General features: G+C 53.3%; 2 protein-coding genes across 2 annotated transcripts; both read right to left on the bottom strand.

Moving 5' to 3' along the window:
• Positions 1-6,753: 6,753 nt before the first annotated feature.
• Positions 6,754-9,851, bottom strand: LOC149523122 (E3 ubiquitin-protein ligase TRIM39-like). Its single transcript, XM_089771426.1, has 2 exons — positions 9,713-9,851; positions 6,754-7,806 (listed from the first exon to the last, which is right to left on the bottom strand). The coding sequence occupies exons 1-2, from the start codon at positions 9,738-9,740 to the stop codon at positions 7,247-7,249; spliced, it is 588 nt and encodes a 195-aa protein (XP_089627552.1). The 5' UTR covers positions 9,741-9,851; the 3' UTR covers positions 6,754-7,246.
• A 58-nt stretch (positions 9,852-9,909) lies between these two features.
• On the bottom strand, positions 9,910-13,997 carry LOC142823180 (E3 ubiquitin-protein ligase TRIM11-like). The gene is made up of 4 exons (XM_089770528.1): positions 13,123-13,997; positions 12,330-12,425; positions 11,183-11,427; positions 9,910-9,928 (listed from the first exon to the last, which is right to left on the bottom strand). The coding sequence occupies exons 1-4, from the start codon at positions 13,420-13,422 to the stop codon at positions 9,910-9,912; spliced, it is 660 nt and encodes a 219-aa protein (XP_089626654.1). The 5' UTR covers positions 13,423-13,997.
• Between the last annotated feature and the right edge of the window lie 344 nt (positions 13,998-14,341).

Consider the following 14,341-nt stretch of genomic DNA (forward strand, 5'->3'; position numbering starts at 1 on the left):
CGGTGTGTACCCCCAGAAGTTGTTGGATATCGGAAGCTGAGAGTCTTCTCTAGGATTCGGCCTACTCCTGTGGGAGAGGATGACTTTGAATCTTGGATGCACCAAGCTGTCCAGATGATGGAGGAATGGCAGGGTACGTCAACACTACAGCATTAATTTGAACTAACTTCGTTCGAATTAGTTAATAGATAATTAGTTAAGATAGTTCGAATTAGCGCATCAAGACTTAAAAACTAATTCGAATTAGCAAAACGCTAATTCGAATTAGTTTTTAAGTCTTGATGCGCTAATTCGCATGTCCACATTGAACTAGCATGTCCACATTGAGTGGACCCTGAACCGAGGTTAAAGCTGGCCAGAACTAAGACTTAGAGTGTGGCGCTGCTGCCTCAGGCTAGCCGAGGGCTGTGCTTAAAGGGTCCCGACCCCCACCCTGGACAGACAGATCTCAGGGTTCCCCGCTCGCTTGTCTAACTCGATGAGGGACAGCAAAGCAGTCCTGGCTTGGAGTGCCCGGAGTGCCCACACTCAGCACATCACAGCACTTGGCCATCAGCCCGGCTGCACTTGCCGCAGGCAGCCATCTGGGGGGGGTCAATCGGGGGGCTGTCAGGATCCAGGAGGCCCTGCAGGAGAGCTTCCACCTTGAGGAGCCCACAGACCCAGCCCAGTCCTCCCCATCGGGGGCTCGTACCCCATTCCTCCCTCACCTCCTTCCACTTACCCATCCCTAGCCCCCCTTCCTGATGTACAAAATAAAGGACACGTGTGTTCAAAAATAGAAACTCTTTATTTAACAAAATGGGGGGGGATTAACCTCTGGGGAGACTGGGAAAAGGAGGTGGGAGAGGGGAAGGAACAGGGTGGGAGAGGGGAGGAGGAAACCTGGGAGGAGGGAGCTGGAAGGGGGAAGCCAGGGGAAGAAGGAGGAGGGGAAGTATAAAACTATGGTACGCCATATCTTCAGTACTGTGTACGGATGTGGTCTCCTCACCTCAAAAAAGATGTTTTGGCCTTGGAAAGCATTCAGAAAAGGGCAACTGAAATGATCAGGGGTTTGGAACAGGTCCCATATGAAGAGAGGCCAGAGAGACTGGGACTTTTCAGCTTATAAAAGAGGAGACTGAGGGGGGATATGATAGAGGTCTGTAAAAGCAGGAGTGGTGTGGAGAGGGTGCATAAAGAAAAGTTCTTCATTAGTTCCCATAATATAAGGACTAGAGGACACCAAATGAAATGAATGGGTAGCAGGTTTCAAACTAATAAAAGAAAGTTCTTCTTCACAAAGCAAATAGTCAACCTGTAGAACTCCTTGCTGCAGGAGGCTGTGAAGGCTGGAACTAGAACAGAGTTTAAAGGGAAGTTAGATAAAGTCATGGAGGTTGGGTCCATGGAGTGCTATTAGCCAGGGGGTAGAAATGGTGTCTCTGGCCTCTGTTTGTGGAAGGCTGGAGAGGGATGGCACGAGACAAATGGCCCAAGAGTCACTGTCTTCGGTCCATCCCCTCCAGTGTCCCTAGGGTTGGCCGCTGTTGGCAGACAGGCTACTGGGCTAGATGGACCTTTGGTCTGACCCAGGACGGCCATTGTAAGCTCAGGGCTCAGGGTTGGGGGTCTCAGTGGACCCCCTTGATTTTCATGCACACCTGCTCCTGGGTGGCCAGGCTGGCAGCTCTCCTGCCCTAGACGGCCACTTTCCTGTGCCTAGTGCGGAGATCATGGACGAGGTCCACGATGTCCACACTAGCCCAGGAAGGTGCCCGCCTCTTGCGGTCCAGGGCAAGCTCCCGGGAGCCGCCAGCCTGGTCCCGGGAAGAGGGGGTGGGCTGGGGGACATCGGGTGGGTGGCTCTGTGCCGTGCCAGGTGCAGGGTCTGCTGGCTGGGTGCTGGCAGGCTTGCACCTGGCACGGGCACCGTAGCCAGCCTGTGCCCCTTTAAGGGCTCCGGGGCTGGGAGGGGGGCAGACGAGTTTCCCTGGTGGTGCCCAGAGTGGCCACCAGGGAAACCTGGGGAGGGCTAGCCTCCCACTAGTTCGAATTAAGTGGCTACACACCCCTTAATTCGAACTAGTTAATTGGAACTAGGCTTAGTCCTCGTGGAATGAGGTTTACCTAGTTCCAATTAAGCGCTCCGCTAGTTCTAATTAAGTTGGAACTAGCGGTTTGGATGTGTAGCGCCTATCAAAGTTAATTCGAACTAACGCCTGTTAGTTCGAATTAACTTTGTAGTGTAGACATACCCGCAATGCTCAGAGACTATCAAAAGGCAACGACCTGCTGAAAGTCTGAGGGGACCAGCCTCTGATGTCATTAGATCCTTACGGACAAGTAATCCCTCGGCTGGTGCTATGGGGTATCTCCATGCTTTGGATGATATATATGTGTATGTCTACACTACGCCACTAGTTCGAACTAGGAGAGTAATGTAGGCATACCGCACTTGCAAATGAAGCCCAGGATTTGAATTTCCCGGGCTTCATTTGCATAAGCGGGGAGCCACCAGTTTTAAAACCCCGCTGGTTCGAACCCCGTGCAGCACGGCTACACGGGTCACGAACTAGGTAGTTCGAACTAGGCTTCCTATTCCGAACTACCGTTACTCCTCGTGAAATGGTTGGAAAAGGTTGCCGATCCCTATCTTGGTCCTGCCACAAGGGTGGGTACTGGCCTTGAAGTCCTCTTGAGGTCCCTTCCCGTTCTAGTGGTCCGTGAACACCAGAAGATGGATCTAGGGCACATAAATGTAGACATGGCCTCAGGGTAGAGACTTAGACTTGATGACGTCTCTTCCTGCCAACCCGGGCACGCGAGAACAATTCTTATAGTGTGGGCAGGCGTTCAGAGCCTTTGGCGCAAACTGTGAAACCTGGAGATAATGATAACTCCTTCAAGCCAAGAGTTGTGGCAACACCCCTAGATCCTTTTGTCTTCAGTCTTCCTCCTGATCCCAGATGCAGCCTTACGAAGGGCAGCCAGCCGGGAAGAATTGCAGTCCCATCCTGAGATCGGATGTCCACCAGAGACTTTTAAGCCAGCAGCTTGTAACATCTCTGCTAAGAGTCTGAATCGAGAACTTGGTGACTGGCGTCTGTCATGTATTCTCCTTACCAACCTCACTCTCCACCTTTTCTTTCTTTTGTTAGTCAACCTTTATTTTTTAGATGCTAAAGGATTGGCCCAGCCTGATTTCTGGGTAAGATCCAGAGCGTAAATTGACTGGGACCTGTGGCTGGTTTCTTGAGACCGGGAGGACCCGTTTGGGGTAGGTGAGATGGGGTTACCTGCTTGGCGCCCTCTTTCCCCCTTCGCTCTGTTGGATCCGCATTGAGGCTGGTGCATGAATGGGTGATTTTTTTCTTTCCGTGCAGCCGTCAGAGAACCAGTCCCATTCCAGGCCTGGCCTGTTGTCCGGGCACCACCCAGCCCCGATTTTCTCCAGTTAGGAGGAGAGGAAGCCAAACATGGTAGTCCTAGCGCTTCCCGTTGGGGAGGAGTTCTTGGAGAGACAGACAGGCAGACAGGCAGGCGCTCCCACATAGTAGATTAGATACCAGGCTCCTGTATTTGCTAAGGGTACGTCTAGACTACAGGGTTTTGTCGACAGAAGTTTTGTCAACAGATACTGTCGACAAAGCTTCTGTTGACAAAGAGCGTCTAGACGACATCCAGTTCTGTCGACAAAGCAAGCCGCTTTGTCGACATAACAGTGTGGACGCAAAGGACAGTGCAGATGCAATAACACCTTCTATCGATAGAACTCTGTCGATAAAAGGCGTTATTCCTCGTAAAATGAGGTTTACATAAGTCGACAAAACTGCTGAGTTTTGTCGACGTTCTGTCGACATAACTCAAAGGCAGTGTGGACGCAGGTATCGTTTTGTCGACAAAAGTCCACTTTTGTCGACAAAACCCTGTAGTCTAGACACACCCTTGTTGACAAAAGTGGACTTTTGTCGACAAAACTAGACCTGCGTCCACACACAGAACGTCAACCGAACTCGGCAGTTTTGTCAAAGGCGGTAACCCTCATTCTATGAGGAATGACGCCTTTTGTCGGCAGAGGTCTGTCGACAAAAGAGCAGTGTGAACGCTCTTTTGTCAACCAAGCTGATCGCTTCGTCGACAAAGCAGCGTAGCCTGAACGCTCTTTGTCGACAGACGTTTTGTCGACAGGTTCTGTCGACAAAACTTCTGTTGACAAAAGCCTGTCGTCTAGACGTACCCTAAGTGACCTGCCGAACCTCCCCCCAAACCCCAAGAGTTCTCAGTAGCCTTGGTAGCTCCTGGAAGGAGAGTGATATGTGTAAGTTAGGATAGGGAGGAGCACGGCGGTCCGGTGTGTTGCCTTCCCAAACCGCCAGCCTGGCCCCACTCACACTCTGCCCCCCAGAATGCCTGCTGTGGGCACTTGGGGAGGGGGGTGGAGTGTTGCTGCCCCCGAGCCCTCCTCTGGGGCTGGGGTGAGCGCGCTCACACCTGCTACCCTCCCCGTGGTTGGAGGGGGCAGGAAAAGGCGGGGCCTCAGCAGGAGGGGCGGGGCTGGAGGCAGGGGTGGGCAATAATTTTGGGGAGGGCACTCCAATATTTTGGAACGTCGTCATAGGCTGCCCTTTTCTATGGAGGCGGTATGGGGTCTAGGGTGGTGGTTGGGTGCAGGTTGGAATTTCGTAAAATCGGGAGTTCGGCCAACTGCCGTTCTTTCGAAATACTTTCCTCGTGGAGACTGGTCTTAAGCACTGACCTTGGTCGTTTGCTGGTGTGATCGCTTTGTCTGCCTTCCACGTGCATGTACTTTTGTTGTACTCTGGCTGGATTCAAGCCAGCTGGACTTCCCGTTGGCCAGGGCTGGCGGGGTGACGCACTGCCACTCACACACATCTGAAGGATTTATTTATGAACATGCTTGCAAAAGGGAAGTAACAGAACCATTTTAAAAGGGTCGAATTTCAACGTCATTTTATTGAATAATTCCCAGACCTGATACATTTGAATCCCAAAACGCATAACGCTTCCATTACTCTTTCCGGAACAACTTTGAATTATTTTGTGATGTGTAGCCGTAAAAACGTTCTTTGCCCTACAATGACATTGAATAAGCGACTCGATTTTAATTCTTAAAGACACAGGCCTCCCAACGCACATGTAATCTAGCACAAAGTTGAGGAATATTATTTTATACTGTTATTGGCGTGACCTGGAACAATATTTCGCCAAGTTAATTCTGTGGTATCCATTTTCCACCTATATCCAGACCTCAATACAATCAATTTTCCACCTAGTACATTTGGAAATTACAATGCAAAGTCCTGAAAGACTGGCACATCTGTGGAATGGCGACGTTTACAACCCACGAATTTTGGGCCACATATAGAACTGAATAAAACGGTTGGACGGTTTGATAACTGTTTTGTAGCAAGAAATATTTGGGATGGCTTGGATTAACACCGTTCAAACAACCTCAAAAAGAAGCTATATAGAGAAGTGACATTTTAATATACATGGCGATGAACGTTCAAAGAAGACACGTTCACTCCATTTTAAAAAGTATCGTTAGCGGCACGGTTTTGAAATGTAAATGAAAATATTAAAAAGTTACTCATTTATTCCCACAATATAAGAACTAGGGGTCATTTAATGAAATGAATAGCTAGCAGGTTTAAAAGAAACCAAGGGAAGTTTTTCTTCACACAGTGCACAGTCAACCTGTGGATAGGGTTGCCAGGTGTCCGGTTTTTAACTAGACAGTCCGGTATTTGAGCTTTCCGTTCAGGAAACAAATTGAGAAAATAGAAATGAGATAATAGAAATGTCCGGTATTTTTTAAATAAGATGTAATGTAGATTGCGATGGAATGTCGAGTGCATCCGGGATTTTTGTTGAAACCATCTGGCAACCCTACCTGTGGAACTCCTCGCCACAGGATATGGTGAAGGCTAGGACTTGAACAAGGTTCAGAAAAGAGCGAGATAGATTCATGGAGGTTGGGTCGATCAATGGCTATTAGCCAGGATGGGCAGGGAGGGTGTCCCTAGTCTTTGGTTTGCACTCTTGTGACAATCACAGCATTTTTTACAGGAGAAAAATCTCTTTATTTCCCCCTCCCTTTCTCTTGGTATTTAAAGTTGGGATTTTTCTTGGGCAGAAATCGAGAGCACACGATGGGGGAGGAAGCGACAGCACCAAACGGTGATGGGGGCAGCAAAAAACGTTAGCTGTACATGAGTATTTCTTACCGGGATCACCTCGTGCTGCAAGCAGACCGTCTCTCTGAAGAGAAGAGCAAAAAAAATTGGAAGAAGAGCGTGGGAAAACTGCGTGGGATCTTCCCGGCAAATGGATTCGATTTACCCCTGCCTGGATCCCTCTCTCCCAGAATACTAGGGCTGGGTTCGTGCTTCCTTTTCTGGGCCCAGCTACCGACACCTCTTCTCTCCAGTTGTCCCCATCTGCCCCCCTCCCCCCGCATCATTCTGGGACTAGCATCACCCTCCCCCCGCCCCCACACACACACAGTTTTCCTCTCATGATCTGGGCTCTCATGTTAAGAACATCAGAATGGCCAGGCCGGGTCAGACCAAAGATACATCCAGCCCAGCATCCTGTCTGCCGACAGTGGCCAATACCAGGTGCCCCAGAGGGAATGAATTGAACAGGTAACAATCAAGCGATCTCTCGCCTGCCACCCATCTCCACCCTCTGACACACAGAGGCTGGGGACACCACTCCTTACCCATCCTGGCCAGTAGCCATTGATGTACTTAACCACCAGGAATTTATCTAGTTCTCTTTTAAATCCTGTTATAGTTCTAGCCATCACAACCTCCTCAGGCAAGGAGTTCCACAGGTTGTCTGTGTGCTGTGTGAAGAACTTCCTTTGATTTGTTTTAAACCTGCTGCCCACAACCTCCTCCGGCAAGGAGTTCCACAGGTTGTCTGTGTGCTGTGTGAAGAAGAACTTCCTTTGATTTGTTTTAAACCTGCTGCCCACAACCTCCTCCGGCAAGGAGTTCCACAGGTTGAGTTTCACATGTTGCTGTGGCTTCAGACTCCTCCCTGCCCTGGGCCCGACACTTCCTACTGCCTCACGCTGGTTGCACCCCTATTGCCTCTCCCCCGCCTCAGAGGCTGGGGGGTAGAAACAGAGGGAGGTGAGGATGGGAAGCACCGAGGAGGTGGAGGGAGAACCCCACAGAGTGGAGAGGTTCGAGCTGCTTCTGGAAGCGAGCGGCCAGCACCGGAGCCGCTTTCAGAGGCTAAAGATTCCGCTGGCCAGCGCGGGGCCCGGGCAGATGGTCAGGGATGCCCCGTGTTTACTCCCGACCTTGGTGCAGGAGCTGAAGAAAGGGCGGACGACCCCACCGAACGCGGCGGTGTGGGTGAAGAGATGGGACCGGTCGGTCACGTTGTAAAACGAGACCTCGCCCGCCTCGTAGTCCAGGAAAACCCCCACCCGGCTGGGCCTGGTGTCCACATTGAGGGAGGTTGCCGGCGAGGTGAGGGCCTTGTACTCCCCGTCACTCAGACGCACGGTCCAGTACCCGTTTTTGGGCAGTAGCGGCTCCGGACTCTTCCGGCTCACCGATTCCTTACACACCCCCAGGTGCCAGTGCGGCTTATCTCCCACCTCCACCTCCCAGTAATGCCTGCCCCCCGAGAACCCCTCGGCCCCCAGGACGCAGACACAGGGGTCAAACCGCTCCGGGTTGTCGGGCAGAGGCTGGCGCTTGGCCTTGGCTCTCACGCGCTTCCGGTCCTCGGACACGACGAGCGTGGGATGCGCCGTGTCCGGATCCAGCGTCACGTCCCCTGGGGAAACAGAGTCCCAGAGTCATAAGAACGTAAGAACGGCCGTACTGGGTCAGACCAAAGGTCCATCTAGCCCAGTATCCTGTCTGCCGACAGTGGCCAGCACCAGGTGCCCCGGAGAGGGTGGACCGAAGACAATGATCAAGTGATTTGTCTCCTGCCATATGTCTCCAGCCTCTGACAAACAGAGGCCAAGGACACCATTTTATCCCCTGGCTAATAGCCTTTTATGGACCTAAACTCCATGAAATTATCTAGCTTCTCTTTAAACTCTATTATAGTCCTAGCCTTCACAGCCTCCTCTGGCAAGGAGTTCCACAGGTTGACTATGCACTGGGGTCAGCAGGAAATGTCGTCTCCACCCCCCGTTTATCGCTGGGTTGAGGAAGGGGTGGGGCGGGATCGTGCCCACTCCTACAATCCTGGGTCCACTCTGGTTTTGCGTTCACTGGTGGCTTTGCTGTGTGCGCGCACGATTCCTGCTGTCCTGTGCTGTTCTGGAGTGACTCCCCGAGTGTGCCTCAGTTTCCCCGAGCACGGAAGCCCTATCTGCACGAGGAGGGGTACGGCCGGGCATGACTCACTGGGGATGTATGTTCAGTTTCTCATGTCCTCAAGATGAGAGGACAGCAAATAACTCCTTGGCCCTGGAAGTTGGGGGCTGGGGGCAGTGGTTGGAAATGGGAGTTAGTTTCCGAATGGCTGGGGGAGAATGGAGCCTCGATGGCCGGGGGAAGGGGGCAGGGACCCAGAACTGTGCCTCCTTCCCCCTCCCCCCACATCTGCAGGATGTTCCTGGTTCCTCTAACAAATCGGTGCTCTGCTGTGTCCCGGTGAACCCAAAAACCTTGTGTCCTCCTTGCCAGCTGCACGCCCCACCTGGCTGCAGATGGGGGGCCAGGCCCGGAGACCCCCCTCCCCATACTGTCCATGACAGGGGGTTACTGCTGTAAAGGGGCGTTTGGGTTTTGTCCACCCCCGGGAATGAACCAGAGGAGAATACGGGGAGCGGTATCAGATGGGACGGACAGGAGCAAGGGGGCAGGTATCGGTGGGGAGGGAGATGGGGCAGGCCCCACAAGGATTGAGGGGGGTGTGGTGCCCATGAGGGCCAGCGGAGAGAGGGGCAGATACCAGGCTGAGGGGAAGCAAAGCGGGAGAGGAGGTTCAGACATGGAGGAGCCAAGGGAAAGCTGGTACTGGAGCGGGGAAGGTGATGTAGGAAAGAGGCGGGGGGAGCAGAGAAGAGGCATGGGAGGGCCCGGCCTTGGGGGATCTCTCTTGCTCTGCGGTGCACCCACCCCGCCCTGGACTTCCAGCCACCAACCAGGAGGCCCCGCCCCCACAGCCCTACTGAGCACGCTCCAGCGGGAGGAGCGGTATAAAGGCCGCCGCAGAGACGCTCAGTCCGGGATGATCACCGCGGAGGGAGGAGCTGTTGCCGGAGCCGGCTGATGGGTGGAGACCCAGCCGGCTGGGAGCAGCCAGAGAAATCCTCCACCCCCTGGCGGGACCGGAGAGGGAGCCGATAGGACATAGCTCAGGGCGGGGAGGTGAATACCCCAGGAGCTGAGCCTGTTGCTGGTGAATTCCCTGCGGGGCTAATGGTGGGACAAACCCACCACGGACAGGGCCGTGGGCTGGGATCCGGCGGAGATCCCCCCCACCCCATTAACCCGCCAGAGTGGGGTGTTACTACTCTGCCTATGGGCTCTGGCCACTAGGCCTTACTGCCCTGGAGAAGGGAATTTGTTGCTACTGACTCAGGCCTCTGGAATAGGAGGCGGCTCTTGACTTTGAGGCCGAATTGTTGTAGGGGAAAAGAGGTGTGACAGGGCAGGACACACGTCCGGACTCTTCCCCGGCCCCACCGAAAAGAAGCCCCGCCCCCAGCGTGCTCACTCACGGCTGAATCGTCTCAGCATCTCCCTCATGTCCAGGTAGATTTTATACCCGCCGCACAGGGTGGGAGAAACGGCCTCCGGGGGCTGGAGTGTCGCGCACTCGCGCCTGTGAAGAAAACGTCCCGTTACCGCTCGGCCGCTCTGCACCCCTCGGTGCTCGCGGGAACGGACGGAGGAAGGGACGTGGGGACCGACCTGATCAAAGCGTTTTTCGCATCCTGAAAGGAGACAGAGAGGCAGGAAGGTGGGTTAGCACCAGGGGCATATGCCCTGAGGATCCATCTACACCATAGGTTCCCAAACTGGGGGGTGGGCCCCCGTGGGGGGGAATGAAGAAACTTCAGGGGGGGCATGAGGCAATCCAGCCCCCCCCCAAATCTTTTCCCTCCTCCAAGGCTTGCTGCGGTGGGGGGAGGTTGGAGTGTCCCAGGCAGACTTCAAAGGGCAACTTTTTTTTTTGCTCAACAAGTTTTGCTGCAAAATTATTTTTGGGGGGCGTGAGGGTTTCTCAAAAATCAAAAAGGCGGCATGATGCCGAAAAGTTTGGGAACCACTGGTCTAGACAGCAAGGTTGCCTCCGGTATCCTGAAAGAGCTACCCCGCTTTTTTTCACCCGGTATTTCGGAATATGTTTCAGAATAACGGGCAGGCTGTTTGGCATCCCGGCACCCCTCGTTCCACAAAGGTTAAGGGATGTCTCGGATCCGTGCATTTATTTTGAACTTTGGCACCGTGGAGACGCGCCAGATTTTGAAATGCACACTTTCGAAATACAATCGGAATCGGACACGCCTCGTAGACGCACCCTGAGTGACTCCGCTCTCCGCCCGACTGGAGCCACCATACTGCGTGCGTCAGGACCAGTCCTTTCTGTGGGGGATTACTGCGAAATAACACCCTAGCGTAGACCAGGACTTTGTCTCAGGGTCTTCCCCTCTGGAAGCCCCCTCCTGGTTGGGAACGTGTTGGCACGGACACACTGGGACTTCCGTTCCTGTTGGGAAACTGTCAAACCAGGCATTGGACGTAGGAGATGGACGTGTCACTAATTCCTGGGATCCGGTCCCTGGAGCAGAGAGTGGACAGCTGTCTACACTGGCCCCTTGAATTTCCGGAAAAGCACTGATGATCTAATGTAAAATCGTCAGTGTTCTTGTGGAAATACGATGCTGCTCCCGTTTGGGCAAAAGTCCTTTTCCGGAAAACTGTTCCGGAAAAGGGCCGGTGTAGACAGCACAGATTTCTTTTCCGCCAAAAAGCCCCGATGGCGAAAATGGCAATTGGGGCTTTTTTGCGGAAAAGCGCGTCTACATTGGCACGGACGCTTTTCCGGAAAAAGTGCTTTTCCGGAAAAGCATCCTGCCAACGTAGACGCGCTTTTTCCGAAAATGCTTATAACGGAAAAGTTTTCCATTTTAAGCATTTCCGGAAAAGGGTGCCAGTGTAGATGTAGCCACTGTGAACAGTCTCACCTTAACAGTCTCACCTTCAGCAGCTCGGCGGCCGGTTGCTGACACCTCTCCTCCGTCTCCGTGATGAGACCGATCAGCGCGGCGCTTTGGGCCGAGAACCTCATGACGTTGTCCCGCAGCCTCTCCAGGGTCTCTCTCTCCTCCGCCGCCAGGCGCCGCAGAAGCAGCTGCTCCTCCTCGCTCAGCAGCTGGTGCAGTGTCTTAAATTCGCCCAGGATCGCCTGGCGCTGGGTCTCCACTTGGTCCTTCAGTTAAAAAAAAAAACGGAGCAGGAGCGAATCCGCAGAGCCGGCGCTGGACACCCCCTGGGCCGTGTCAGCCTGTGGGTTCGAGGCTTTAGAGCCGGGGAGGGGAAGGGAGACCGGGAACGTTTTATTTGCATAGCTGCATCGTCATTATTTGCATGATGAAGATGCAAATAAGCAAATCCAAGCATGCCAGTCCGCCAAAAGTTTGTGAATGTGTTTGCCGGTCCGCAGAATCGGGTTGAGCAGGTGGCCTGGTCTATCATACGTGTTCAACATATGGGAATTTGGGAAATTAAGGGGAAGAAGTGCTCCTTCCCATACCAGCTGACCAACCTGGCTCTCCGTCCACACACACGCCATCGCTCTGATTGGCTGCCCTTCACCATTAGGGAAAAGGCATTGGAAAAGGGTTCAGACAAGGGCACCAAAAATGATGAGGGGGTTGGAACGGGTATCGTATGAAGAGAGCTAAAAAAGACTTTTCAGATTCGAAAACAGGACACAAAGGGTAGACAGGATCGAGGTCTATAAAACCATGACTGGTGCGGAAAAAGTGAACACGGAAAAGTGATCGACTTGTTCCCCCTCACATAAGAACTAAGGGTCACCCAAGGAAATGGATAGGTAACTGGTTTAAAACAAACCAAAGGAGGTTTTTCTTCACCCAACCTGTGGAACTCCTTGCCGGAGGATGTTGTGAAGACCAGGGCTTTAAGAGGGTTCAAAAAAGAGCGAAATTCATGGAGGTTAGGCGTGAGTGAGTCTGTGTGGAGGGGGGGGTGGTGCAGGATGAGTGGGGTGTGTGTAGGGTGTACGGATCCATGGCAAATCCCAGCCGGAGCATCACTGGGAGAGCTGTGGGAGACAGGGGGCAGGGAAGGATGAACCCAGAAATCTACCTGCCACTCTTGGATTTTCTTTTCCTCTTCAGCCACCAGCGCCAGGGACTTCTCCAGGTCCTGCCTCAGAGGGGCCAGGCTTTCCCGGAGTCTCGCCTGCAGGGGTATCGTGGGAGACAATCAGCCATTAGGCCTGCTGGTCTGAGGGATGGAACCGCAGGAGGCCAGAGCAGAGCAAATAGAAGCTCGACAGGACTGTGTTTAGCAGCTGCGGTCATCCAGGAGAGAGTCCCATGCTGCCCGGCTGATAAGCAGCCTCCTGCAACCAGCAGTATGTATTTGTGGAGGTGGTGCACCTCCGCACATGCCTTGGTGCACTTAAAAAAATTATTCTGCACATGGATGGAAAAAATCAAAGGAAACATTGGACCTCCCCCCTGCCACAGTCTCTGCCTGATCAAAGAAGTTTGCAGGCCCCACCCACAGCCCTTGGGTGTATGGTTCCTCCCACAGAACTGCTTCAATCAAGCACATTTCATTAACCAAGCCAGGAAAACACCCCGGGAGGAGGCAGCAGGGTCAGGGCAGCGTCTGGCTGAGACCCGCCCACCGCTATACTCACAGCTGGGATTTCGTTCCTACTGGTGGTGCACCTCTGTGCACAACATTATTCCGCACATGGATGGGAAAAATCCACTGGCGCGTGGAAAAGATTAGAGCAACTTTGGTGTGAATCAACCCTTCGTTCCCCCAGCTGGCAGGTTCTGTATCCCTACCTCCACCTCCCCTAAGCTGGCTCTGGGGAGAAACACCATCAAGATGTCCCTGGGCCTAGAGCAACTGTAATTCCTACCTTACAGCCCCGGGCCACTTCCTCTGCATGGTCCACAGAGAGGACTTCTCTGTCCTCCAGACGTTTCACGCTCTCCACGATGTTGGCCAGCTGCCGGTTGGGCCGGAAGGAGTTGATGGGCGCTCGGCACTCGGGGCAGGGGAGCTTGGCGCCCAGCTTCCGCTGCCGGCTGTACTGCGCCATGCAGGCCCGGCAGAAGTTGTGTCCGCAGTCCACGGTCACCGGCTCCGTCAGGGACTCCAGGCAGATGGCGCACGTGGCTTCCTCTAGCGCCTTCCTGAGGGGTGCTACGGAGGCCATGGTGGGCTCCCGCGCCCTGCCGCTGGTTGATCCCCGTCAGCTGTTCCCGGGCCCCGAAGTTGGGGCGTATGGGAGGACGGGGCGGGGAAAGTCAAATGGGGAGAGCTGGAGAGAAGAAGACGGATCAGATGCAATTTGTAACTTTCTGTAGAGGTTACGGGGACTTTACAACACTTGGGGGAACATAGACTCATAGAATCACAGCTCACTAGAACGGGAAGGGACCGTGAGGGTTATCGAGTCCAGTCCCCTATCCCCCCGGCAGGACCAAGCACCGACTAGACCATCCCTGACAGGTGTCTGTCCAACCTGCTCTTCAATATCTCCAGGGATGGAAACTCCACAGTTTCCCCAGTGTTTAACCACCCTGGCTGTGTCTAGACTGGCAAGTTTTTCCGGAAAATCAGCCGCTTTTCCGGAAAAACTCGCCAGCTGTCTACACTGGCCGCTTGAATTTCCGCAAAAGCACTGACGATCTCATGTAAGATCGTCGGTGATTTTCCGGAAATACTATGCTGCTCCCGTTTGGGCAAAAGTCTTTTTCCGAAAGATTTTTGCACTAAAGGGCCAGTGTAGACAGCACAGGACTGTTTTCCGCAAAAAAGCCCCGATGGCGAAAATGGCGATCGGGGCTTTTTTGCGGAAAACTGCGTCTAGATTGGCCACGGACGCTTTTCCGCAAAACGTGCTTTTCCGGAAAAGCGTCCTGCCAATCTAGACGCGCTTTTCCGAAAATGCTTTTAACGGAAAACTTTCCCGTTAAAAGCATTTCCGGAAAATCATGCCAGTGTAGACGTAGCCTTTTAGATACCTGAAAACCGCTCTCTCATGTCCCCTCTCAGTCTTCTCCTTTCTAAACTGAACAAGCCCAATTCTTTCACCCTCCCCTCCTCGCTCATGTTCTCTCGACCTTTCATCA

The sequence above is a fragment of the Pelodiscus sinensis genome, chromosome 19 (genome assembly GCF_052426305.1).
Source record: "Pelodiscus sinensis isolate ZL-2025 chromosome 19, ASM5242630v1, whole genome shotgun sequence".
Classification (NCBI taxonomy): Eukaryota; Metazoa; Chordata; order Testudines; family Trionychidae; genus Pelodiscus; species Pelodiscus sinensis.

Bases quoted from the DNA above. Each gene is read 5' to 3' on its own strand.
- LOC149523122 (XM_089771426.1), bottom strand. From the start codon at position 9,740: ATGAGGGAGATGCTGAGACGATTCAGCC. The intron at 7,807-9,712 runs GTGAGTGAGCAC...CTGTTTCCCCAG, and splicing joins GATGCTGAGACGATTCAGCC to GGGACGTGACGCTGGATCCG.
- LOC142823180 (XM_089770528.1), bottom strand. From the start codon at position 13,422: ATGGCCTCCGTAGCACCCCTCAGGAAGGCGCTAGAGGAAGCCACGTGC. The intron at 12,426-13,122 runs GTAGGAATTACA...ATACCCCTGCAG, and splicing joins AAGTGGCCCGGGGCTGTAAG to GCGAGACTCCGGGAAAGCCT. The intron at 11,428-12,329 runs GTAGATTTCTGG...TTTTAACTGAAG, and splicing joins AGAAAATCCAAGAGTGGCAG to GACCAAGTGGAGACCCAGCG.